The sequence below is a fragment of the Callospermophilus lateralis genome, chromosome 1 (assembly GCF_048772815.1).
Source record: "Callospermophilus lateralis isolate mCalLat2 chromosome 1, mCalLat2.hap1, whole genome shotgun sequence".
Lineage (NCBI taxonomy): Eukaryota > Metazoa > Chordata > Mammalia > Rodentia > Sciuridae > Callospermophilus > Callospermophilus lateralis.
In genome coordinates this window covers 214,975,137-215,003,037 of record NC_135305.1, presented here as the reverse complement: position 1 = coordinate 215,003,037, position 27,901 = coordinate 214,975,137, and the positions used below count along the sequence as shown (strand labels likewise).

Sequence of the window (27,901 nt, the reverse complement as noted above, 5' to 3'; positions counted from 1 at the left end):
GTGTCGTTGCTCTCTAATGGGGAAATGAGAGAAATGCTACACAAATTATGACTATCAATTCCTTTTGTGAAAAACCTCTATCCTGTTCCTGATTAACCCACCATGTGTCTCAGCAAAAGAATTCATTTTAACTTATTGGTGTAATATTACAGGTCATTTATCCTTTTTTCCTCTGTCCCTTTTTATAGCAGAATGCAATTACTGGGAAGAGATCAGGTAGGAGGGGAAAAGCAGGGTACACAGTCTTTTCTCAAAAATCTCCACACTCAGGAGCCTCAGGGCAACTTCCAACATAATTTTAGCACACATGTGCACATGCATACACATGTGCTGGGAAAACACCACACTCAAAGAAGTCTTTCTAGAAGACCCAACAGTGTACCTTGGGCTTCTCCTACATTGAGAATCAGGTTAAGAGATGCAATTTCCAGCCAGGTACATTGGCATGTGCCCAGAATCCCAGCAACTTGGGAAGCTGAGGCAGGTGGATGGCAAAGCCTCAGCAACCCAGTGAGAGCCTCTCAAAATTAAAAAATACACTGGGCTGGGGGTTGTAGCCCAGTGGTAAAGAACTTGCCTAGCACATGTGAGACACTGGATTTGATTCTCACCACCACATAAAAATAAATAAAATAAAGGTCTATCAATGACAAAAAAATTACATATATATATATATTATAAAATATATAAAAGGCTGGATATGTAGCTCATTGGTACAGCACCCCTGGGTTCAATCCCCAGTACTGCAAAAAAATAAATAAAAAATGACTGCAGATACAGCTCAATGCAGAGTGCCCTGGGCTCTATTTCCAGAATCACAAAAAAACCTTGCAATTTCTAAGGGATTTCACTGATACCCACAGTAGTTTAATGGTGAATGTGCCCATGATTGTAAAATACCTAAAAGGTTCACCAACACTTTTCTCCAAAGAATATAAAGTGTTCTTCCTCAAAGTTCAAGAGGAAATGATTCCTGACCAGCCAACAAGTGACATTACACTTGGTCATATGAAAACAAAGTGAAACAAGGCAAAACATAGTCTCAGAAGATGTTCTCAGAGAGAGCTTACAGAAAAAAAACAAGACATAATGGAAGAGACTGACAGATTGATATATATTAACATAAAGGGAGTTACAACAAACATAGAATAAAATAATTGCAAAATGAGGTCAATAAAAGAATTAATGCCATAGTAAAATGAATGAACACAGAATTTTTCTGCGGGGTGGTGGTGGGTACTGGGGATTGTACTCAGGGGTGCTTAACCACTGAACGACATCCCCAGTGCTTTTTTATATTTTATTTAGATACAGGGTCTTGCTGAGTTGCTAAATGTCTTGCTAAGTTGCTGAGTCTGGCTTTGAACTTGTGATCCTCCTGCCTCAGACTCTAGAATCTGAGGGATTACAGGCACATGCCACCACATCCAGCTGAACACAGATTTAAAGAGTGAAAATTATTACCACATACATTTAACAGAAGATAAAAATGTATACGTGCAAAATGCTATAACTCTTAGGCAAAGAAGATGTGCCATATCAGATGTATTCACAGGATTAGAAGGACAAAAGTTAATCAATTAGATAATCCCATATGTTGGTATCCATCATGAAGAGTAAGCAGAGGAATGGAGTGGAGGATCAATGGCTAAACCCCACTGCTCCTTCTTGAAATTGTGATCTTGACCTTGAACCCCAACCCAGTTAAGTTTCTCCAATGTCCTGAGTGTTTATTCTGGATTGAATTTACAAATTTACACAAACGTGAAAGAACAGGCATTTTTCACAAGACCAAAAATATATTTTAAAAACTAAAATACCATAACCACTGGAAAGAATGAAGAAATTAGATGATCAGAAACCAAAAACACTAGTATGTTGAACCACACTGAGGCAAAGAAACAAGTGAAGGCAAATATTTGCACTATAACCCCTGTACTACACATTTATAAAAAGATAAAAGGAGGCAAAACTAAAAACAAAACAAAATAAAAACAGCACTTAATGGTAAAGAAAACACAGTAATAGTATAAGGGATAACCAAAAAGTCAGGAATATGTTCATCTATGGGGAATCTAGAGAAGAGTCAAGGAGAGGAACAGGAGGAATCATGAAACTTTTTCTTATTTTTTTCCCTCCCTTCTTCCTCCTCTTCTTTTTTGGACAATGGGGACTGAAATCAGCAGTACTATGCCACTGAGCTACCATCCCACATTCCCCAGCCTCCTCTCCCCTTTTTAATCTTGAGATAGGGTCTTTCTAAGCTGCTAAGACTGACCTTAAACATGTGATCTTCCTACCTCAGCCTCTTGGGTCATTGTAATGAGTCACTGGCATTTTACAGGTGTACACTGCCACATCTGGCTCCAGTTATGAATCTTGATGATTCCAACAATGTTCACTATCTGGAGTTTGTGTCAGGTTAAGGACTCAGTCCCACAAGTCATCAGACGTAACCACAACAGGGTACCAGAGCTATTCACATAAATGCCCAGTCAACCACAAATTCATGGGTTCCTTTAATATTCTTAATATTAATTATTTACCAAAGAATACTTAATATTCTTTGGTAAATAATTCACTAGAATGAATCTTGGAATTTGAGAGAGGGCTTTACTTAGTATTATCAGTCTATTACAGAGGACCACTTACTTCAACCAAGTGGAAGACATACACGGGCAGAGTAAATGTGGGATGACACAGAGCTTCTGTGTCCTTCTGGACTAGCAGCCCTGCAACCTGAACCTTCTGCTAAAGGAGCAAATCCTCAGATCTACCATGTGGCCAGCGCAATGGTTTCATTAATGAGGTTCTTGGCATAAAAGTTAGCTAGCGAGATCGAAATAAACACACAGACTCAGTTACCTTTTTCTATGACCAGGTCCGAGACGGCTCCCCTCTCTGGTTCCCTCCTCTAACCGCCCGGCAGGGCAGCAAGGATTACTCAGGGCTAGCAGGAGAGAGAGAGAGCGAGCACGCCAGGGAGTAGCCTTTTATTGGGGAGCAAGAAACTCAGGGGAGAATTCCATCCAATGAAGGTTGAACGGGGGGCCACACTCCAAGGTCAGGGTCAGTGATTGGGCCTCTGGGGTCAGTGGTCAGTTACACCCCCACACGGACAGGTTCTCTCAACAGGAGAGGGCCGGGAAAGCTCCGACACAGCCAGAGCGCCTCAGACCCTAACCGGGAGTCACCCAGTCACGTGTGAGAATGGCTTCCGACATATTCCCCCTTTCTTTTCGCAAAAATGAGGCGGCGGTTCACTCTCTGGAGTTTTTGCATTCTTGTTCTGAAGACTCGCCATCCTACAATTACAACGCAATAAAGAATTAGCAGCAAAGAGAATAATCCAATAATGTACCAGGCCGAGTGTTTGAGAATATTTCCAGGGTTGAATCCATTTAACTCCTTTAATATTTGGTTAACCAAAGAAGAAGGATCTGAAAAATCAGCTCTATTATTTTGAATGTCTTGGATATGGTGATGAAGTTCCAGAATATCCAAGCTATTATTACTATTTTGCCAAATACCTAACAAATGGTTTTTAACCTTCTCCCAATCCCAGAGAGAAGCATTGTACTTGGCAGCTGTAACACACACATACTTATAATTAGCATGGCATTTAAGCCTTTCTTTAAATTTTAAGGCTGAAAGTTCATTACCTATGTCAATAACAGTTGCCTCTAAGGCGTTTAATTTAGTTTCAATCTTTTCATCAATATTTACTTGATTACACAGAGCCTTGAAAGTATTTTGAGCTAAATTATTAAGAAATTTTGCATGTTGAATATTTTGAGACAATGTCAAGAGACGCAGAGACAGTTGATGCAATAAAAGAGACTAGCGCCAAAACACCAACAATTATAACTCCAATAGCACGTTTAGGTCTTGCCAGCTGGGCATGAATTTGCTGTAAGACTTGTAAACCAGCATCAGCATACCATGGCTCTGAAATATTAGCAGGTAATAAAACAAAAGAGGGCTGATGAAGTATCAGCACTCCTTTTTCTCCATTATACCTAGTAATACAATTGGTTAGGTTACATTTTTTACAAGTAACAATATATCTGTCATCTATCCATTTAACTTTTACATTTTTAATAATTAAAACATAAGGAGATTGGACACAAGCTCGTAAGCCATAGCAAGATCCCTCTTTACAGTTCTTGCCAATAAATCTTGGTAAGGGTCTGTCTGTAAAATGTAAGAATTTTGAGGCAGCAATTAAACGCCAAATATCCTTTTGAACACCACCTTTACTATAAGTCAAAATATTACTAACAAATCCTGTAGGTGTCATAGCAGAATTTCTTTGTAATTGCCTCTTATCAATTTTTGGAGACCAGTCTAAAATATACCCACTATCTTTAGACACCTTATGTTGTACAGGAAAGGGATTTATATAATCCATCCATTTAGGAAAGGTGCCAATCTCAATTGTAGAACTATTTGGACAGTGGTGTATCCGTGGAGGTTTGGCAGAAATGACTGGCTTATTATGGGAAAGTCCCATCTTAATTACTGATCTAGTATTAGGCTTTAAATCTCCATAAATAGAATTATTTGTCAGTCTAGGTCTACCAATCGCTGTCTTTTCTTCGAATGATACTTTTAGACAGCCAGCATGTTTATCGTGGGACCAACACAAGGGTAATTGGGCACTATAGCCAGAATAATTAAATCTAGTCACATGATTGGGAGTAATATGAGTATCCGTAAATCCTCCCATCATGAATGAGTCATTAGTAAATACTGGAATAGATTCTCCAGTCCACACAGCTGGGTGTACCAGGGGTGGATCTGGGAAATATGTCCAGTAAGTGTCTACTTGATCCCCCTTTACCTGACAGCCCAGTAGGGCAATTACTGTTGCTACCATCATCATTGGGGTCCTGTTTTCTCCTAGGTCTCGAAGTATTCGGGAAGCCTGGGTTGTTAGCTTCTTCACGTTTTCCCATGAAATCAGCTTTTTGGCTGGGTCAATCTGGTCTTTCTTTATCCTTTTTCGATATCTCCTCCTTCTGGATGGGGGTTCCTCTGGGTCGATCCTCAGTCGCTTGAATCTGGGTTCTATCTCTTCCATGTCTGATAGCACGTTCAGGCACCCAAATAGGATGAGAAGAATTTTCTGGGAAAATACAAGCATGCCCTCTGTCCCATATAATCACCGGGTCTGGGCCCTTCCACTGACCGGTCTGTAAATCTTTCCACAAAACTCTGCCTAAAGGGCCTGTTACTGAGGGAGACATTTGTCTCTCAGCAGCAGTGTGACCTTCTGCGTCACAGTTTAAAAAATTTAAAACAAACAAGGCATGATTAAGGCTATTTTGGGGAGTCAAAAGCTTATCCCCCCTTTTTAATTTTTGTAATTGAAGTTTAATAGATAAATGAGTTCGTTTTACAATGGCTTGACCTTGGGGGTTATAAGGAATTCCTGTTTTATGATTAATTTTAAACTCTTGACAAAATTGTTGAAAAGAAGAGCTCACATAAGCTGGAGCATTATCTGTTTTAATCTGCATAGGGCATCCTAAAACAGAAAAAGCTGCTAGGCAATGAGAAATTACATTTTGAGAATTTTCCTTAGTACGTGCTGTGGCAAAAATAAATCTAGAATAAGTATCCACTATGACATGCACATAACACTGCTTACCAAATTGAGGAATATGAGTTACGTCCATTTGCCAGATTTGATTTGGCTTTAATCCACAGGGATTTACCCCTGATGGCAGAGATGGAGTGTGAATAACACACTTAGGGCATTGGCTTACAATCTGACGAGCTTGTTCTCTAGTAATATTAAATTTTTTACGTAAGCTAGAAGCATTTTGATGATGTAAGGAATGGGAAGCTAGTGCACAGTCATATGAAGACATCTGTTGACAAAAAGTTACGAGTTTGTCAATTTTGTTATTACCTGAAGCTAAAGGTCCTGGAAGATTAGTATGAGCTCGTATATGTCCTATGAAACATGGATATTTTCGCATTAGCACTGTCTTTTGTAAATTATGAAATAATTTAAATAACTTTTGTGATGAAGTATACCCAATAACTGAAGCTTCAATATTTTTAGTAACTCCGACTGTATATAAGTTGTCAGAATAAATATTAATAGGCTCATTTGTAAAGTAAGTTAAGGCACAAATCAGAGCTTGAAGCTCTGCTCTTTGGACAGAAGTATAAGAAGTTTGTATTACCTCTGTGTGAACACGACTATAAAATCTTGTTTTACCTGAACTTGATCCATCAGTGAACACTGATAAGGCTTCATCTATAGGATGGGCACGTACAATCTTTGGAAAAATAAGTGACGTTAATGATGCAAATTGTATAATCTTATCACAAGGATAGTGACTATCTATCTGGCCAGGAAAATCAGCAAAAGCTATTTGCCATGGGCTAGAAGTTTGAAAAAGCCAATTAATCTGTTGAACAGAAAATGGAATAATTATGATATCAGGTTTAGATCTAATTAATTGTAAAATCCTAGTTTTACCCTTAATTACTAATTGAGCTATAGAATCATGAAAAGGAATTAATGTTTTTTGAGGGGAGTGGGATAAATAAATCCACTCAATAACTCCTAATTTTTGTCATATGGCTCCTGTTGGTGTATGTTTAGTTGGAAATATTAATAAATACACCATTTTTTTAGGATCAACTCTAGTAAGCTGTGCATTTTTAATTGCATTTTCAACTTTCCTTAAAGTTGTTTTAGCCTCTAAAGTTAGTTGACGTGGAGAGGTTGGAGAAGGGTTTCCTTGTAATATCTGAAATAAAGGACTTAACTTAGAAGTAGTTAGTTTTAAGGATGGCCTCAGCCAATTAATATCTCCTAATAGTTTTTGAAAATCATTAAGGGTATGTAACTCCTTAATTTTTATCTGAAGATTTTGAGGACGGATTGTACGTCCTTGAATTATTTGACCTAGATATTGAAAAGGTGACACTTTTTGAATTTTTTGAGGAGCTATGCATAAACCCATTGTTGCAAGCGAAGTCTCTAACTGAGTAAAAATTTTTGAAAGTACCTCTGAATTAGCATGAGCCAATAATATATCATCCATAAAATGAATAATATATGTATCAGGAAAGCTACTTCTTATGGGATCTATCGCCTGGTCTACGTATTTTTGGCACAGAGTAGGACTATTACGCATTCCCTGTGGGAGTATTTTCCAGCAATATCTTTTAACAGGTTCCTTAAAATTAATTGTTGGGACAGTGAAAGCAAATCTCTCACAATCTCCAGGATGTAACCTTATAGAGAAAAAACAGTCTTTTAAATCTATTACCATTAAGCTATAATCTAAAGGAATGGCTGTGGGAGAGGGAAGTCCTGGCTGTAAGGATCCCATAGGCTGAATTGTATGATTTATTGCCCTTAAATCCTGTAGCAATCTCAATTTCCTGACTTTTTCTTAATAACAAATATAGGTGTGTTCCAAGGACTAAGCGTTGGTTCTATATGACCAGCCTGAAGTTGTTCCTCAACTAGCCTATGAATTATTTTAAGCTTTTCCCCTGAGATGGGCCACTGAGAAATCCATATAGGCTCCTCTGTGAGCCAGGTGATTTTTTCAGCTGTCTTAGGGATCGGGGAAGTACTCAGGGCCCCTAATAAAAATTTTGGCTTGGAGCATTTACTAATCTTTGTCGTGGAGACTGGTTTGTAAACAGATACTCTTCCTGAAGGGTCTCCTTATCATCTCCAGGAAAATACCTCTGACTAACTTCCTCAACTGATCTCATAGAATTAGGAGTAACTAATAATAATCCCATTTTGGTAAAAATATCTCTTCCCCATAGATTAGCTGGTAAAGGTTCTGTGTTATCGCCATTTTGAAATTGGGCTTTTAAGTCACGTGGCTGAGAAGAACTCTGAGCCCCTCTAGGAACCTCTTCCAGATTTTCCTCTCCAGGAAGATTGTCTACCTCCCTTGGAGGGCTCTCTAGGACCTTGGAGGTATCTCCTTTCTGATATTGCTCTCCATAATCTCCCTGTGGAGTAGCCTGATTTTGTAAATTTAAATTTACATTTTTAACTTTGGGCCTGGTCCCTAGTGCCTTTGTTTTTAAGCGGCTTAAGGGAAAAGGAATTAACTTAGCCTCAGGCGGATTTTCCATTTGAATAGACTTGATGGCCCGTTGAATGCCTTTTAGCAGGTCTTCAGGGGGCCACGAATTCTGGCCCATATATTTAAAAAGACAAACTTCCAAGGCCGTCCAGGTTTTCTGAATATTATCTATGCCTCCAGGTAATTCATTTGAAAGACAGACCTTTTGTAACTTTCTTTCTAATTTCTCCCAAGTAAGTAAATTTGGAGATTCTTGTTCACAAAACCAAGGACAATATTTACCTACAATCTCTAAGAATTGTAATAACTGAGCTTTCTTTATCTGTTTTCCTTTCTGATTAATTATACTGTCTAAAATAGTCAGATACATTTCCTTATCCGTAGAAGTTGAATTTCCCATTTTAATTAATTTAACGTCTCTTTCCTTCAATATCTTAAGGTACTTTTGTGACCCAAATTGTCACCACTTTCTTTTGTGACCCAAATTGTCACTATTTCCTTTATCTTTACTTTTTTCTTTATCTTTATAGCGCGCTCCCACTCAATCTAGCTAATCTAGAATGCCCCCCTCGTGGGCGCCAATTCTACCATGCGGCCAGCGCAATGGTTTCATTAATGAGGTTCTTGGCATAAAAGTTAGCTAGCGAGATCGAAATAAACACACAGACTCAGTTACCTTTTTCTATGACCAGGTCCGAGACGGCTCCCCTCTCTGGTTCCCTCCTCTAACCGCCCGGCAGGGCAGCAAGGATTACTCAGGGCTAGCAGGAGAGAGAGAGAGCGAGCACGCCAGGGAGTAGCCTTTTATTGGGGAGCAAGAAACTCAGGGGAGAATTCCATCCAATGAAGGTTGAACGGGGGGCCACACTCCAAGGTCAGGGTCAGTGATTGGGCCTCTGGGGTCAGTGGTCAGTTACACCCCCACACGGACAGGTTCTCTCAACAGGAGAGGGCCGGGAAAGCTCCGACACAGCCAGAGCGCCTCAGACCCTAACCGGGAGTCACCCAGTCACGTGTGAGAATGGCTTCCGACACTCAGAACTGAAAAGATGAGGAACAAACCAGTACTGAGGATACCTCCATGAAGTTCAAGAGAAACTCATGTCACTGGGTAGGGTCAGGAAATTAATCCACAGAAGAAACTAAGAAGGACACAACATCTTTTATCTTCCAAGAAATTGAGAGAAACCATGGCGTTTTCATCATATTACTTACATCCACAAGGAAAGGACAGGTGGGTATAAACAGTATGTAGAACTAAGGTCATATGACCATCTCTCAGACAAGGAACACTTGGAATTTGAACTTGATTCCTATTTCTGAAAAGTCATATACATAAGGGTTTTTTAAATTTTTTTATTTTTTAGTTTTTGGTGAATACAATATCTTTATTTTATTTTTATGTGGTGCTGGGGATCAAACCCAGTGCCTTATAGGTGCTAAGTGAGCTGTTGAGCCACAACCCCAGCCCCAACATAAGGTTTTTTTTTTTCTTTTTTTTTTTTTTAAGAGAGAGAAAGTATTTTTAATATTTATTTTAGTTTTCAGTGGACACAACATCTTTATTTTATTTTTATGTGATGCTGAGGATTGAACCCAGCACCCTGCGCATGCCAGGTGAGCACACTACTGCTTGATCCACATCCCGAGCCCCAAATAAGGTTTTAATTTACAAATATACAAATGGCAAAAGAGAGACACTCCTATACTCAGGACTGTACCACTAGCTCTAACACAGGAGCCATTCTATCCAAAATTTATGGATTCAACTCACAAAAAAATCCCATGACATTTGTGCTCCCCAGTTCTTTTTATTAAGCATTAAAATAATGAATCTAAGTTAAAACCATTTTAAGGGCCCAAATCAAGATTCCATAGGTATGCATTATAATTCATTTTTTCAACTCCCATTGACATGTCATGGTCTGTAAGGGGGAAAGCTACACAACCAAATATCATTCATTTCAGTGTGAAAATTTCAATGAGAAGCTTTACTAGAAGGCTGAAGAGTAGAAATGAGGTGACCATGGCACTTTGAAAAAAATATGTAACTGTCTTCTAAAAAAGATGGAACTGGAGATTCTCTGGAAGAAAAGCAGAAACCAATCCAGTGCAAAAGGCACCTATTTACCTGGTAAATCAACTCTTTCTCCACCTTGCCGTGGGCACCAAGTACCACTCCTGTCAGGGCCTACCCAACTTAGCAAAACCCTGTCTCAAAATAAAAAATAAAAAGGGCTGGGGGCAGTGGCACACTCCTGTAATCCCCGGCTGGGAAGACTGAGGCAGGAGGCTCTCGAGTTCAAAGCTAGCCTCAGCAATTTAGCAAGGTGCTTAGCAACTCAGTGAGACCCTGTCTCTAATAAAATACAAAATAGGGTTGGGGATGTGGCTCAGTGGTCAAGTACCCCTGAGTTCAATGCCCCAATACCCCAAAAATAAATTTAAAAATTTAAAAATTAAAAGAGATGGGGATCTGGCTCAGTAGTTAAGGGCCCTGGGTTCAATCCCCTATACCAAACAAAGAAAAAAAGAAAAGGAATTTACCTGCAGCCCTGCCTCGCGTAAGTTAACAGGATATGTTACATTCTTCAGCAAACAACCTGTTGTCTGCAGGTGAAATGCAGGCCAGAAACATCAATCTGAATACAAATCACCCTGGACTTTTACACAGATCAGGTCGAAGAACTCAGGGAAATAAGGATAATTCCCCTAAACACAAAATCTGTAAGAACAGGTTCCAATTAGAACAAGTTAACATGGGCCAAAATGACCTAGAGTTGTCATTCACACGGGGGACTTTAAAGTCTGATGTCATTCTGCTCTCAGCCAAAAGTCAAGAGGTGGACCTGGGCAGTATTCTAGAAAATTCCCTGGGACCCCCCCCCTAAAAACTGGAGAGCCTAAGGGGAGCGCCCTCCTCTCTGAGAGGACCCACTCTCTCCCTTGCAAGCGTCCCTTTTTCTCATCCCTTCTAATAAACTCATGCCTGCTACCGTGGGCGACCCCTCAGCTGGGCGGCAGACCCTGCCCTGTTCCGGACTGGAGTCCCACGGGGAACCTCTCCTCCAACGCAGGAAGCCCGCTGGCGAGCTGGGGTCTCCCGTCTGAGGAGACGCGCGGCTGCGGCGGAGCAGCCCAGAGGAGGATCCCGGCAGCCCAAGTCGCCGCTAGGGGAAGGGAAGTGACACCTGTCCCCGCTGCCGGCCCAGCCCTACCCCACGGGCTGGGGGCGACAGAGGGCCGGGCGGAGCGTGGCCAGCGGTGGCCTCGGTCCCAGACTCCACAGGGAGGCGGGACGCTCGGGTTCCGCCACGGCTGGTTCCGAAGGCCACCACTCCCCGGTCCCAAAGGCCCGCCAGCACTCACCGCCCCCCGCTTCCCGGTGTCCGGTTCCCGCACGGCTCCCACTACCACTGCGGGTCATCACTCCACTCACAGAGCCAGCCCAGGAAACTCTGGGACGCGAGATGCGATAACAAAGGAGCCTAGAAAAGGAGTCAGGATCTCTGCGACCCGGAGAGCCCCGCCCACTTCCGGTGGCGCCCGATTGGACGGGAACGAGGCCCCGCCCAGCGCTTCAGGTCGTTGAGGTTACGCCCGAGGCGCCGTTTCCTTCCTCCAGGGGGTCGGCCCCCACGTGGTGCTGGGCAGCTAGACGAGGCCGTGGAGGTCCGCAGCTCCTCGGAGTGAACGGACTCCAGGCTGGTCCAGCCAGGAGCGACCCTCTGATGGACAGCGAGAGGGGCGCGCAGACCGGGCTAGACTGCAGCAGGAGAGCCTGAGTCTTGTAGGAGCCAAGCTACTCGCGGAACTGTTAACGTGAAAAGTGGCACCACAGTCCTGGCGCGGTGGAGCACCCCTGTCATCCCAGCGGCTCCGGAGGCTGAGGCAGGAGGGTCGCGAGTTCAAAGCCAGCCTCAGCAACAGCGAGGACTAAGCAACTCAGTAAGACCCTGTCTCTAATAAAAATAGCAATTTTTTTTTAGAAAAAAATTGGACTAGGGATGTGGGTCAGTGGTCAAGTGCGTCTGAATTTAATCCCTGGTACACCCCGCCCCCCCCCCCAAAAAAAAAGAATGCAGCACAGTACGTGATACAGACTCAGCCTCCATTGTCTTACTTGACTCTTAACCATTACTGAGGCCTCTATCTATGCCTTTCTTAATATTGGAATTCACCTATAGCCTGACTAGCATGAAATTTGGAAAGCAGAAATGAAAAAGGCATTGATCAGGTTTTGGAGCACACACGCAGGAAGCAGCTAGATTCCTAGAGGCTGCATGAACATTTGCTTCCAGCCTGTATGTTATGGTTTGGATCTGGAATGTCCCCTGAAAAGTTCGTTTTGAAAACTTGATCCTCAGTTCAGCAAGGTTGGGAAGTGGGAGATGCAAGCAATGATTTGGGCTCTGGCTTCCTCAGTGGATTACTCCAGCAAATTGATTAATCCATCGATAGCTGTAGGCAGATGGGACTGGCTGGAGGGAGTTGGCTCTGGGCTATATCCTTAAGACAATTTTTGTCCCTGCCCCACCCCTCCTCCTTCCTAGCTGTCACGAATTGAGAAGCTTTTCCCCCCCAAACTGCCACCCTCTTCCAGCTTGATGTTCTGCCTCACCTCAGATCCACAGCAATGGAGCTGGCTGTTTTAGTCAGTTTTTTCACTGCTATGACCTCAAGTCCTGACAGGACAATCTTAGGAGGAAAAGTTTATTTGGGAGCTTGCAGTTTCAGAAGTGTTAGTCCACAAGCATTAGTCCACATGATCAGGAAGCATAAAATGCACTGCTCAACAAGGAGAAAATATAAGCCCCCCGAAGATGTGCCCCAATGACCCACCTCCTCCAACCACACCCCACCTGCCTACAGTCACCACTCAGTTAATTCTTACAAGGGATTAATGCACTGATTAGGTCAAAGTGCCCATAACCCAATCATTTCACCTGTAAACTTTATTGCATTATCTCACACATGAACTTTTGGGGGTCACCTAATATTTAAACCGTAAGGTTGGTCAACTATAGACTGAATCTCTGAAACCATAAATGAAAATAAACTTTTCTTCCTATAAATTGTTCTTGTCAGGTATTTTGGTCACAGTAATGACAAGCTAACTAACCCAGCATGAAAATCAGGAGTGTCCTCAAAATACAATGAACTGCTTTGTTTCCATTTTCTCAGCAGCGTGGGTTTCCAGATTTCTGCAGCACTTGCACATTGAAGATCTATTACAATTTGTATTTTGTTGCAGCCCAAATGTATCTCCTGGCAACTAGGCAGGAGAGTCTGTACAAACTCATGACTTCATGTTACATGCCCTTAAACTTTTAACCATGACCAAAAAGTTTTTCTTTTTGAACCATGTTTACACCTTATCTTTATGGGCAATCATTACTGTTAATTCCAGAAATACTGAACATTATGTATTGCTGCCTATTGTTTATGACCACATATGATTAGGTCCTGAAAAGTGTTTAACATGGGAATTAACAGTAATGATTCTGCATAAAGTGTAAACACAGTTCATCTTTGGTTTTGCCATGGTTAAAAGTTGAAGGGCATGTAATACATGATCACGAGTTTGTACATGAACAGGAGATTTTCTATTGATTTAGGCTCTGGGTTACTGGGGTATTAATGTTTTTGTTGAATGTTATTTGAAAGGATTTTAATTTTGTATTTGAGCTGGGTATGTTAGAATGCCTGTGGTCACAGTTACTCAGGAGGCCAAGGCAGGAAAATCACTTGAGTCAGAAGGTCAACCCAGTCTGGGCAAAAAAGTGAGACTCCATGTTATTAAAAAAAAAGGTTTGGAAAAATAAATTTAAATTTTAAAACTCAAATTTACTTGGAAAATAAAATTTTAATTTGGCATTACCAATTTGTTGTTATAGAGACTAAGTGATATGATACAGACCTCATTAAACCATGAACTTGCACTTTGTTGGTTAAATTCTGAGAATTTTTTATAAATATGTTTTTAGTGTTGATGGAACTTTATTTTCTTCATGTACTTATATGCGGTGCTGAGAATTGAACCCAGTGCTTCACACGAGAGGCAAGTGGTCTACCATTGAGCCACACCCAGACCCTCCTAGGCTTATTTCTGAAGAGCTAGCACATCTTGGATTGTTCCTATGAGTAGAGCAATATCTACACATGTCCACTGGGATTCCCACAGAAAACACCACACAGAATAATGGACTTTTACAAGGTAATAAGCCAAGGAATACTGAAATGAGCTACAGATAAAAAGTACCATTTTGACAGATATCATAATTTAGAGCAAAAGGAGGTGCATTTTCCTCAAGCTGAAACATTCTTAACACTTTTTCATAAGAGGACCCTGGTACAGTAACAAAATTTTACTCCTTAATCTTTCTCCTATCCTTCCCCAAAGGGCTGGGACATAGCTCCACGGTACAGTACCTGCCTATCCTATACCAAAACCTGGGTTCAACCACAGGAATTTTTTTTTAAAAATTAAGTCTCAGGGAGTACATAAACAAATTAAATATCGTAGATGAAGTAAAAACAATTGTGGAAATACACAGCCAAGACTCAGTCATGAAGAGATAGAAAATCTGAGCAAAACTTTGACTAATGAGATTGATAGTTAAATTTTTCAACAAATAAAGCCAGGGACCAAGAGTCTTGCTGGTGAAATGTATAAAACACTTAAGGAATAAACAGCAATGCTCCTCAAACTTTAAAATTAAAAAAAAAAATGAACAGGGGGGAATACATGATTTAGATTTGGAATATCCTTCAAAAGCTCGTGTAAAAGTATTATCCCAACCAGGGGTGGTGGCACAGACCTGCAATCCCAGTGACTTGGGAGGCTAAGGCAGGAGGACAGCAAGTACCAAGCCAGTCTCAGCAACTTAATGAGACTCTGTCTCAAACAATAAAAAGGACTGGGGATATAGCTCAGTGGTAAAGCACCCCTAGGTTCAATTCCCATTACCAAAAAGATAAAAATATGATCCTCAATGTGGCACAGTTCAGAGGTCAATTATGAGGGTTCTGACCTTATTGATGGATTAATCCATTGATAGCTGAATGAACTTCTGGGAGGTGAGACCTACTTGGAAAAAGAAGGTCACTGGGATGTGCCCTGGAAGGGTTTATCTCTTCCTGGTCCATTTTCTCTTCCCTCTCCTCCTTTCCAGCTGCCATGAGCTGAGCAGCTCTCCTCCTCCATGCCCTTCTGCCCTGATGTTTCTGTGTGGGGTCAGCTAACTTTAGATTAAATCCTCTGAAACCATGATCCAAAATAAATATTTTTTTCTCCTCTCAGCTGTTCTTATTGGGTATTTTGGTAACAGAAATGAAAAGCTGATTAATATAACATTCAAATTCATTCTCTGTGAGCTGGGCATGGTGGCACATGCCTGTAATACCATCAACTTGGGAAGCTGAGGCAGGAGGACCACAAATCTGAGGCCAAGCTAGGCAAATTAGCAAGACCCCCATCTCTAAATGAAAAGAGAGAGGGGGCTGGGATTAGTGGTAGAGCACTTTCCTGGACTCAATCCTCCATATTGCAAAAAAGAAAAAAAATATTCAATCTGTGTGGCCAGAGTGACCCTGACATAGGAGGTAGAAAAAGAAACTACAAGGACAACTGGAGACAAATATCTCTTGAATATTATTCAAGAATTCTTACATAAGCGTGAGTACATCATCTTAAGAAGCATATTTTAAAAAGATTACTCAACATAACACAGTGAGACTTATTCCTGGAATGTAAGGATGGTTCAAGATTTCTGGAGATTTCCAACTGGATACAGCTTTGATATGGTACAGCTTTGATATAAAGACCTCTTGGGAACAACACTGATGGAGTCATTTGCTTCATGTGCACCTCTGAACTTGAAATGACTGTTGTGCCAGAAAGTGACCTTGTTATCAGTGGCAAATCATTGGAAAATCTACAGCACAGAACCCATGTCTATGCTTGGCATCCACTTTGATGTGATCAGCACAATACCCCCATGCCCCAGGGAGGCAGAGATGTCATGCAGCATTAACATATCAACACTAAGAGACATCCACACGACCATAACTTCTCTGAGCTAGGCACTTCAGTAAGTTCAGGCTCAGGCTCTCAAACTAAAACGGACTCACGTTGACAGCACAACTTGGAGCTTTCTAGGCAGAAAGCAGAGGAAGGGTCTGAAGTACTTCAGCAGCTGGACTGACATGTGTTTCACGAGTTTTGACAGGGCAGGCACGGTAATGCAAACCTCCAGTTGCAATAACTTAAGAAGCGGAGACAGAAGAATCCCAAGTTTGAGGCCAGCCTGTGCAATTTTTCAAAGCCCCATCTCTAAATTAAAAGGGTTGGGAATGTAGCTCAGTGATAGAATGCCCCAGGGTTCTATTCCCAGAATTAAAAAAAAAAAAAAAAATCAACAGGATAAAAAAAGATCACCCACTTCTAACTAATCAAATTCCTGTTATCCATATTCTTAGTTCATTTTCTGCCTTAGAAGGCTTACTTCAAGAGTTCAAGGGTAGGGCTGGGGATTTGGCTCAAGCAGTAGCGCGCTCATTTGGCATGTGTGCGGCCCGGGTTCGATCCTCAGTACCACATACAAACAAAGATGTTGTGTCCGCCAAGAACTAAAAAGCAAATATTAAAAATAAATTCTCTCTCTCTCTCTCCTCTCTCTTTAAAAAAAATTACATATCTGAATCATCTCAAGAGTACACGAAATAAAATACCTGAAAGGCTTGCATAATTGCAGATGATTCACTTAAAAAAGAGTTCAAGGGTAGAATGTACAAGTTCTATTTAGAAAGCATTCCACCTGGTAGAACCTGACCCAGGCCCCACCCTCTACTCCATATGCCTCCAGAGTCAGTGCTCCAGGACAGCAGCATTACAGCTGACAGAAAACTATCCATTTTGGTGATGGATACAATTCTCCAAATTGTCATTTGTGATGGTGAGGCCACAGCCCAATGGTATAAAGCTATACACCAGGATGTGCCCATTCTGTAGGCACCACTGGATGATGAATTTTGCAAGTACCCTTCCTGGGTACATCAACATGTGGCAGGAAGGCTGCATTTCTTTCATGCAAACTGGGCACATGACAAACTATTCTAGGGTACAGGAAAATGGAGTACCTACCCTGATGTTTGTCTACAAATATTCATGACCCCACTAAAGAATCTGCAGGTCTCTAGTGACAGTTAAGCTAAAGATATGACTAGGAAATTGAAGACAACACTAATAAATCATGCTTTCAAAGCCTTGATAACATTAGTTTCTTGTTTCTGGCAGATTTTAATAATTAAACATGGTAACAAGAATGAGCCTGGGGCTAAGGCTGTAGCTCAGTGGCAAAGCTCTTGCCTAGCATGTGTGAGGCACTGGATTTGATCTTCAGTACCACATATAAATAAAAAATAAAGGTACATCAACAACAAAAAACTACTTTAAAAATGCCCACAAATAAAGATAGTATATTTAAAACATTTATGTTACTAACCATGCTGTGAACTTTCTGAATATTATATGATGAAATGATTTGCATTAGGCTTTCCACAATTCATTTACTGCACTTTTGTCCAGATGGACTTGCCAAATGACTGAAAGCAACTGTAAAACTTTTAGCTAGGTATGATGGTGCACACCTGTAGCTCCGGCTACTCAGGAGGCTGAGGCGAGACAATCAGAAATTCAACATCAGCCTGGGCAACACAGTGACACCATCCCCAAGTTTTAATTTTTTAAAAAGGCTGGAGATAGTGGTAGACAATTCCCAGTCCTGAGAACAAAAAGAAAATAATAAAACCATGATGACTGAAAAATTTCCAACATTCTTCACACTTAAAACATTTCTAATACACATACTCATGTGTCTTCCAAAGGTTGTGTGATGGATTTCCCAGATTCCTCATATTTCATCGTTTGTTTCCACTATGAACTTGTTTGTGCAACTGAAAAAGCCAGAATTACTTAGCTGTTCCATGTTGTTTTTATGCATAAGGTTTTCCTTTACTCTTTTACGTTGGGCGGGGGACACTGGGGATTAATCCCTAGGCTTTACACATGCTCCATATACCTATCTGAACCTATTTCCAGTCCATATTTTATTTCATGACAGGGTCTCCCTAAATTGCCCAGGCTGGCCATGAACATGGAATCCCACTGCCTCAATCTCCCACTGCCTCAATCTCCTGTGTGTTCTCCTGTGTACTTGAAGGGCTGCAAAACTAACAAAGGATTTCCCACATTCCTGGCATTTGTGAAGATTCTTTCCAGTATGAATGGCTGAAATTACAGGCATGTGCCATTATCACCAGCTTACATGCACTAGGTTTCTGTCCCATGATATCTTCTGTGTTCTCCAATGTCACTTGAGTAAACGAAGGACTTCCTATGTTGTTTACTTCCACAGGGCTTTTTTCTGGTGTGACTTCTCTCATGTACTCAAATATAACTGCAACATCTGAAGTGACTGTACCACACAGTTCACATTCAGAGGGCTTCTATACAGCTTGAGTTTTTATGTAGTTTAAGACAGTTGGAATAAGTGAAGGTTTTCCCACATTGCTTACATTCATAAGGTTTCTCTCCAGTATGAGTTCTTTCATGTACTCGAAGAGTATAGGAATTGGCAAAAGCCTTGCCACATTGTTTACACTCATGGTGCCTCTCTCTAGTGTGAGTTTTTTCATGGGCTCGAATTCCATTTGAACTGCTGCAGGCTTTACCACACAGTTGACACCGATAGGGTTTCTCTCCACTATGGATTCTTTCATGTACCCGAAAGGAGCTGGAGTATCTGAATGCTTTCCCACACTGTGTGCACTTATAGGGTTTCTCTCCAGTATGAATTCTTTCATGCACGCGACACTGACTTTTTGTCAGGAAACCCTTTCCACATCCCTTACATTCATAAGGTCGTTCTCCTGTGTGTGTTCTCCTGTGTACTTGAAGGGCTGCAAAGCTAACAAAGGATTTCCCACATTCCTGGCATTTGTGAAGATTCTTTCCAGTATGAGTTTTCTTATGCAATCGAAAGCTCTGTGGATACTTGTACTCTTTACCACATTCTGTACATTTGTAGGGTTTTTCTGTAGTATGACTCTTTTCATGGCATCTGAAGTCTATGGAAATACTGAAGGATTTGCCACATTGCTTACATTGATAAGGTTTCTCTCCAGTGTGACTCCTTTCATGTCTTTTAAACTTTGCATAATATGGGAAGTGTTTCCCACAGTGCTTACACTGGTGGCGTTTCCCTCCAGTGTGTATGTTCCTGTGTCCCCGATAGGCTCCAATGCTACCAAAGCCTTTCCCACATTCCTTACATTTAAAAGATGTCCTTCCAGTGTGAACGAACATGTGTCCCTGAAAAGTCTCATAATAAAGGAAGGCTTTCCCACATTCTTTACATTTATAGGGTTTCTCTCCAGTATGAGTTCTTTCATGTGTTCGAAAGAAAGCGAGTAATCTGAAAGTTTTGCCACACTGTTTACATTTATACGGTTTCTCTCCAGTATGAATACTTTCGTGGTTCTGTAGACAATGGCGATAACTATAGGCTTTGCCACACTGTTTACACTCATAGGCTTTCTTTTCAGTATGAGTCCTTGCATGTGCCCGGAAGAACTTGCGACAAATGAAACTCTTACCACACTTCTTACATATATATAGCTTCTCTCCACATTCCTGATACTCATATGGTCTGTGCCCAGCATGAGATCGGATACACCTATTAAAGAATGACAGATGTGTGAACTTTTCCACACATACTACATTTACATGGGTTGCACAAGTCACAGTTTCTTGGTGAGACTGAGATTTGAAATCTGTATGAAATTTTCTCTACCTTGATTACATTCTTTCCTTTCCACAAGGTCTCTTTACCATATAACTTTCACAAAAAATGATTATCACATTGTCAAAAGTTTTTTTATTAATAATTATATATATACATACACGTATATATATTTTATTTTTTACTTTTGTATTAATAATTACATGTGTGTATATATATATATATATACACACACACACACATATACACATATTTAACAGTTGTTAGGTTCATATTTCAACATTTTCAGAGAAAGTATCCATTTCCTGCCCTGTCTAAACTATTTGAAAGTAAACAAGGATAGGGTGCAGCTCAATGGTACAGTGCTTGCCTAGCATCTCCAAGTCCCTATGTTTAATTTCTAATACTGAAAAAAAAATTACTTATGTATGTAATGCTCTGGAAAAGTACTCTACCACCTCTATATCAAAACAGGAATCCTTGTCCATGGGGTTTCCTAACTCTGTTTTGAAGTGAACAAAAAAAGCCCTGCCACATTGTTTACACTCATGGTGCCTCTGAACATCTGAACATCTATGACATTTTTACAAAGTCATTTTAGGTGAAAATTTTCTGACAACAATAAACTATAATCTGGACTGGTTGTGGTGTGAACTGATCAATACAATCAATAAATTATAGGTATAGATTATAGACTACAGAAGTAAGATTTTGATAAGATAACAGAAATAAAATGATAAGTAAATATGTGTGTGTAGGCCATAAGTTAACTATAGTCTTAAGAAAGCATAATAAGTTACTAATACTGGGCTGGGGTTGTGGGGTTGTAGAGCACTGGGTTATTTTCTGGGTTTTTCATACCCAGAAAAATCATCATAAATTACTGAATAATTATGAGGTTCTAGATGTATGATTAGCTGTGACCCAGACTAACATTTTTACCAAAGTAACCCCTCTTCCACCCTTCAAACCTAGGAAATCTTTCTTGATAAGTTGATGATCAAGAAACTCTTCACCAGGTGGCGAGGCCCTGGGTTCACAATTCTGAGCACCACATAAAAATAAATAAATAAAATAAAGGTATTGATCCAACTATTAATTAAAAAAAAGAATAAAAATAAAAATATTTTTTAAAAAAGTTACTAATACTTGTAATGTAAAGCAATTGCCATGGTAAAACTACCTGGCACTTGTAACAGTTCTCTCCCTGCTGGAGTAGCAAGAATGGAGTCACTGTGGCTATATGAGCAAATAGGTGCGGCCACAGGGACTCCATCTCAGTGTTCTAGTCTCCACCTTAGTTTTTCTGTTACTACTCCCATGAAGAGACAGCTGCAGAACCCATTTCTGAGAAAATAAAATGAAAGCTGTTTTCTGCTAAATTAAAAAAACTGTATTGTCTTCTGTACTTTGGACCCCACAAACTGTACTGGAACCAGGATATGGTTGTCTTGATGACCTATATGACTTTGAAGTAGATTTTTACTCCCAATGACCACCTGCTTGAACCCAGGAAACGGTTGTCTAACACCTGCTTAAACCCAAGATGCAGTTGTGTGAGTTGTTCTGCTAACCGCTGTTTTATTTTGTGTGATTGGCTTGCTTGCATGATGCTAAGAAAAGTCCCTGAGCCATGGTTTTCGTTCTTAAATTCCAAAGGTACAGGCCAGAAAATTGTGTTCTTTCAGAGAGCCTCTTGGACTTTGTTAGACTCAGTCCCTGGCCAGGTATAATTGGCAAAATAGGCGAAATAAAAATCCTTCAAATTATTTCAAACTTGGACTTGGTGTGTTTTCTGAGTAGTCTCCCCACAACAGACTTACTTTTTAAAAAAATATATTTGTATTAGTTATAGATGGACACAATGCCTTTATTTGTTTATTTTTTATGTGGTGCTGAGAATCAAACCCAGTGCCTCACATCTGCTAGGCAAGTGCTCTACCACTGAGCCACAGCCCCAGCCCTGGGCTAACCGCTTTTGCCTGCTTGTTTTTGAAGTGCTATGGCACTGGAAGACTGTCTTTTCTTGTGAGGGCAACTCACCTTTGATTTCTTCCCTGACTTTTGTCATCATCTTCAATGTTGTGGTCTCTCCATTTCTTCCCTAAAATTCATACCCAGAAAAATCATCATAAATTACTGAAAAATCATGAAGTTCTAGATCATAATTAGCTGTGACCAAGACACAAAGTAACCCCTTTTCCACCCTTCAAATCTTAGAAATCTTTCTTGATAAGTTGATGACCAAGAAACTCTTAGCCAGGTGGGGTGGAACACACCCATGATCCCAACAATGCAAGGCTAAGGCAGGCAGATTCCAAATTTAAGGCCAGCCTCAGCAACTTAGCGAGGCTGTAAGCAACTTACTAAGACCCTGTCTCAAATAATAATAATAATAATAATTTAAAAAAAGAGAGGGCTGAGAGGTAAAGTGTGCCCCGGCTCAACAACAACAACAACAACAAAAAAAAAAAAAAAAAAAAAAAAAACACCAAAAAACCTCTTGCTCTCTTCTTAACTTAATCAAGAAATCAAGAAATGAGGTCCGGGGTTGTAGCTCATGGCAGAGTGCTTGCCTTGCATGTATGAGGCACTACAATAAAAAAAAATAATAAACAAATAAAAATAAAGGCATGCTGTCCACCTACAACTACAAAAAAACTTAAAAAAAAAAAAGAAAGAAATGAAGTGATTCATACCTACAAAAACCAGGTTCCTGAAGGTTTCCCACATCACATCTCGGTAGAGTTTCTTCTGTGAGGAATCCAGCAAAGCCCACTCCTTCTGGGTAAACTTGACAGCCACATCCTCAAAGGCCATTGAGTCCTAAAACATCCCACATGTGTGCAGAAGGGTGGGTGAGAATGACAGCACTGTGGATCTGCCCTCAATCCCTATGACATGCAAACATTCTCTGTTTAACTGGGTTGTCAGAACACCAAATCTCACTTTCTTATAAAATTTAGCAGAATCATGAACACAGAGACATTATTTCTTCACTTCCACTGTGGTCACTGAATGTCTGATTGCCTTCTAATAATGACCCCCAATTCATCTTGAATAAATGAGAGGAATTCTACTGAAATGAAATAAAATTTAAGGCAATCAACCCCTTGTGAGAGACTGTCATTTCCGCATTATATAGTACATCACCTAGCTGTGTGGGAAACACAGAACTGATCAGAATATGGTTATAATGAATAAATACATCCTTAAGATCTATTCTTGTGGCTGGGGTTGTAGCTCAGTGGTAAAGCACTTGCCTAGCATATGTGAGGCATTGGGGTTTGATCCTCAGCCCCACGCACAAAAAAAAAAGAAATTAAAATAAATAAAAGTATTGTGTCCATCTACAACTAAAGATATAAAATTAAAATTAAAAAAAATTGAAAAAACTATTCTCACCAAGAAATATGAGATACCAGAAGACCTGTGAAAATCCAAGTTGCAGTAAGGCCTGGGCTGTGTGAGGGACTCCATGCCACTGAAAGTGTTCCCAGCTATTTATTGTGCCTCTAGGGCTGGGGGTGTACCTTAGTGGTAGAACACTTGCCCGGGATTCAGGAGGCCGTGGGTCCAAAGCCCTGAGAATGTTTTCAAATCTTGCTAGTATGTCATTAGGATTTCCCTTTAATAATAGTGAAATACAGTGAAAAAAATTTACCATTTCTTTCCCCATCTTTCAGGTTTTAGAACATCTTTACCAAAGTTTAGCAATACTAGGGGAGAGAAAGGTGAAGCAAAACCAAGAAATTGTACACTTTGACACTGCAATAGCACCACCAGGCCAGGCACGGTGGTTCCCGCCTGTAATCCCAACTACTTAGGAAACTGAGAATCACAAATTCAGGGCCAGCCTGAGCAACTCAGAAAGATTCTGTCTCAAAATAAAAAATAAAAAGGGCTGGGGATGTGGCTCAGTGGTAGAGCACTTGTGGCTTCAATTCCCAATGCCACGGAAAAAAAGAAAACAATAACTCGGCTAAACCCAGAAGGATAAACATAAAACCTCATATTATAGGCCTGAGGCTCTTCCACTCTTTTTCTCAAATACAGTATGTCCAGTATTCAATAAGATTGTATGACGCATACTGAAGACTTTCCAAACACAGTCTGAAGAGAAGACAAGCTCCAGAACCAAGTTCAGATATAGAAGAGATCTGGGGACCATTAGACCAGAAATTTAAAACAAACCTAACAAGGGGCTGAGATTGTGGCTCAGCGGTAGAGCGCTCGCCTAGCATGGGCAGGACCCGGGTTCGATCCTCAGCACCACATAAAAATAAAGGTGTTGTATTGTGTCCATCTACATCTAAAAAATAAATATTAAAAAAAGTTAAAAAAAAAAAAAAAAAAAAAAAACAAGCCTAACAAGACTAATATGGTGAGGTGCGTGTGTATGGGGGCAGGGCAGTTACTGGGGATTGACCCCAGGGCATCACACATGCTAGGCACTTAGTGACAGATTGAACTCAGGGTGTTTCTCTGAGATACATTCCCAGGCCTTTTTACTTTATTTAAAGGCCAGGTGTCAGTAAGTTGCAGAGGCTGCCCAGCCACCTCCTTTATTGTGGGGGAGGGAGTGCAAACTGAGGATTGAACCCAAGGGCCTTTACTACTGAGTCACATCCCCAGCCCTTTTTGTATTTTATTTTGAGACAAGGTCTCACTAAATTGTTGAGGCTGGCCTTGAACTTGACATCCTCCTGTCTCAGCCTCCAGAGTCCCTTGCCATCCTCCTATCAGTCTCCAAAGTCCTTGGGATCACACACAGGTATGTGCTACTATGCCCAACTGCCCAACCTGTTTAAAATTTGGGGACAGTGCCTCACCAAGGTGCCCAGGCTGGCTTCTAACTTTGCATCTACTTGCCTCAGCTTTCCATGTAGCTAGAAAGTGTGCAGCACACTGCACAGGTGTGCGCCACGGCTCCTGGAAATATGCTGAGGTTTCTATCAGAAACACTAACCAATTTGCAAGAATACCTGGGTAATTTCAAGCAGACACATGAAAATTCTAAGGATCAAAAGGTAATATCAGGGTGTAGTGGCTATAATCCCAGCAACTCAGGAGGCTGAGGCAGGAGGATCACAAGTTCAAAGTCAGCCTCAGAAACTTGGTGAGGTCCTGAGCAATCTAGCAAGACCTTGTCTCAAAATAGAAAATAAAAAGGGCTGGGGATGTGGCTCAGTGGTTAAGTGCCTCTGGGTTCAATCCCTTATACCAAAAAAAAAAAAAAAAGATACAAACAAACAAGTAATAAAAGCAATAAAATGCAGTCCAACAGAAATGAAAAATACCCTTTTAGGGGCTCATGAAAACTATGCAAATGTGTAAAGAAACAATGATCTCAATGAAATGTCAATATGACCTTCCAAAACTGATGTGAAAAAAAAAATGCAGAGGGATATCCAAGAACACTGGGGAAGTGAAAATAATAATTAACATAATTCCTGAAATGCCACAAAAGCAGTACCTAGAGTGAAATTTATGCTACTGAACACATACAGTAAAGAAACCTATTACCAATAATATCTCTGTCTACCTCAGAAAACCAAAAAAAGGAGCAAATTAAATCCAGAGTAAAGCACAAAAACATAAATAAGTTAGAAAAGAAATGAATGAGGGCTGGGGATGTGGCTCAAGTGGTAGCGCGCTTGCCTGGCATGGGTGTGGCCCGGGTTCGATCCTCAGCACCACATACAAAGATGTTGTGACTGCCGAGAACTAAAAAATAAATATTAAAAAAATTCTCTCTCACTCTCTCTTAAAAAAAAAAAAGAAATGAATGAATTTGAGGAAAATAAATTTAGACAGTGAACAAAACCAAAAGCTAGTCTGTGAAAATATCAATAAAAAACCAGTATCTATTCAAACTAATTTAAAGGGGAAAAAAGAGTCAGGACAGACTTGGAAAGAGCCTATGGTCTAAGCTTCTCTGGAGGCTAGGGAAGGGGAATTACTTGCATCCAACAGTTTATTTTTTGAATTAGGGTCTCACTATGTTGCCAACACTGGCCTAGAACTTTCTATCCTCCTGCCTCAGATAGCCGAATAGGTAGGCTTACAAGCGTGCACTATAGCACCTGGCTTGACTGTATTATTATGTAAAATAAATCTATATAAGCCACATTCTGCTTTCAATACTATTTTTATTAACTGTTTTTCCTGTTCTTTTTTTTTTTTTTTGGTGGTATTCAGCCTGAACCCAGGGCCTCCCCCATATTAAGTAAGCTCTCTACTACTAAGCTACACCCTCAGCCCTTTTTATTTTTGAAAGGAGGGGTCTCACTTATTTACACAGACTGACCTCTCGAACTTGTAATTTTCCTGCCTCAGTGTCAGGAGTAGCTGGGATTATGTCCAGCTCCTTTGGCTTTTGAAAATTCAGCTTTAAAAAAAAATCTTTTTTAAAAGATGTTGAGGACCTTTATTTTATTCATTTATCTATATGTGGTGCTGAGAATTGAACCCAGTGCCTCGCACATGCTAGGCAAGCGCTCTGCCACTGAGCCCCAGCTCCAGCCCCTGAAAATTCAGCTTTTTTGCACAGGAACAATTCTAAGATTTAATGTTTAGAAGCATTACAGGCTGGAAGCAGTGGCACACAACTGTATTCCCAGCAACTCAGGAGGCTGAGACAGAAGGAATGCAAGTTCAGTAATTTAGGGAGGCCCTAAGCAACTTAGTGAAACACTGTCTCAAAATAAGAAGGGCTGGGGATGTGGCTCAATGGTAAAGTGTCTCTGGGTTCAATCTCTAGTACCAAAAAAAAAAAAAAAAAGTAATGGAACTGCAAACCTTTCAAGTTTTCCCAAATACACTGGCACAACCTGAAATCCCAGCCACTCAGTAGGCTGAGGAAGGGGGAAAGTAAGTTTGAGGCTAAACTGAGCAATTTAGCAAGATCCTGTATCAAAATAAAAAAGGACTGGGGATATCAAGTCAGTGGTAGAGCACTTACCTAGCACATGCAAGGCCCTGGGTTCAATCCCCAATATCACAAACAAGCTTACACACACAAAAAAAAAAAATCAAGTTTCTTTCTAACTGAAATAAAAAAGACCATCATTGTTTTTCCTTTCACTGAATGATACTATCAGGAACAGGTAACATAGTACACATTAGGGCTTGGAAATCAACCCTTTAAATAAACTAGAATTCTCAGAGATATACATTGAGTTTAGTAGATTTCATCATATCACTTGAAATAGTAGTTCAGAGCTGGGGACAGAACTCTGTGGTAGAGCAGTTGCCTACCATGGGTCAGCCACCCCCCTACATCAGCAGCACCTAGAAAAATAAATTAATCAAAACAGGAATGCAGGGCTGGGGATGTGGCTCAAGCGGTAGCGCGCTCGCCTGCCATGCGTGCGGCCCGGGTTCGATTCTCAGCACCACATACTAACAAAGATGTTGTGTCCACCAAAAACTAAAAAATAAATATTAAAATATTAAAAAAAAACAGGAATGCAGTATGTCTGAGGTTCTGTATTCGATTTCCAACACTGCATAAAAAAAGGAGTTAGGGGATTCAATCCTCTTATGAATAGTGTACTTTTTAAAATTTGAAAATGCTCTATAGACATTCACATGCAAAAAAAAAAAAAAAGTGATTTAAGTTTTTTTGAAGTGCCATGGACTGGAAGGGGAGATGAGAGAACTTAAATACCCTGGTACCATGATCTCACATAAGGGTCTTGAGCCTCTCTAGGCAAACCATCTACCACTCAACTAGATTCCCCAGCTTGATCTCACATCTTGAAGTTCTCTCTCCTTAAAAAAAAAAAAAGTTTCGGCTTCAGAATTTTCTCCCTTTCTGGCATCTCATCTCTCAATCGGTTCATCTCCTCCCACAAAAAACTAAACATTGCACACAATCACGCAATTGAATAAAAACTTCCAAGTGCAAAGGAAAACTAGAATTAAGGGGTGGACCCAAGGAAAGAGATGCAAAACTTCTGACTTGCGACAGGGTCCTGCTTCCCCACAATTCCAATGCAGAGGTAAAGGACATCC

The 27,901-nt window shown here is 40.6% G+C and overlaps 1 protein-coding gene across 1 annotated transcript in view; it reads right to left on the bottom strand.

Annotated features, from left to right (window-relative positions):
• The window catches only part of LOC143393680 (uncharacterized), a 35,690-nt gene that overhangs the window by 7,279 nt on the left and 510 nt on the right, over nt 1–27,901 (bottom strand). The window contains exons 2-3 of the mRNA XM_076848098.2: nt 22,582–22,708; nt 21,926–21,986 (exon numbers count right to left, since the gene is read on the bottom strand). Of these exons, the coding sequence (XP_076704213.2) occupies nt 21,926–21,986; nt 22,582–22,708 (188 nt within the window). The remainder of the gene's footprint in view (nt 1–21,925; nt 21,987–22,581; nt 22,709–27,901) is intronic.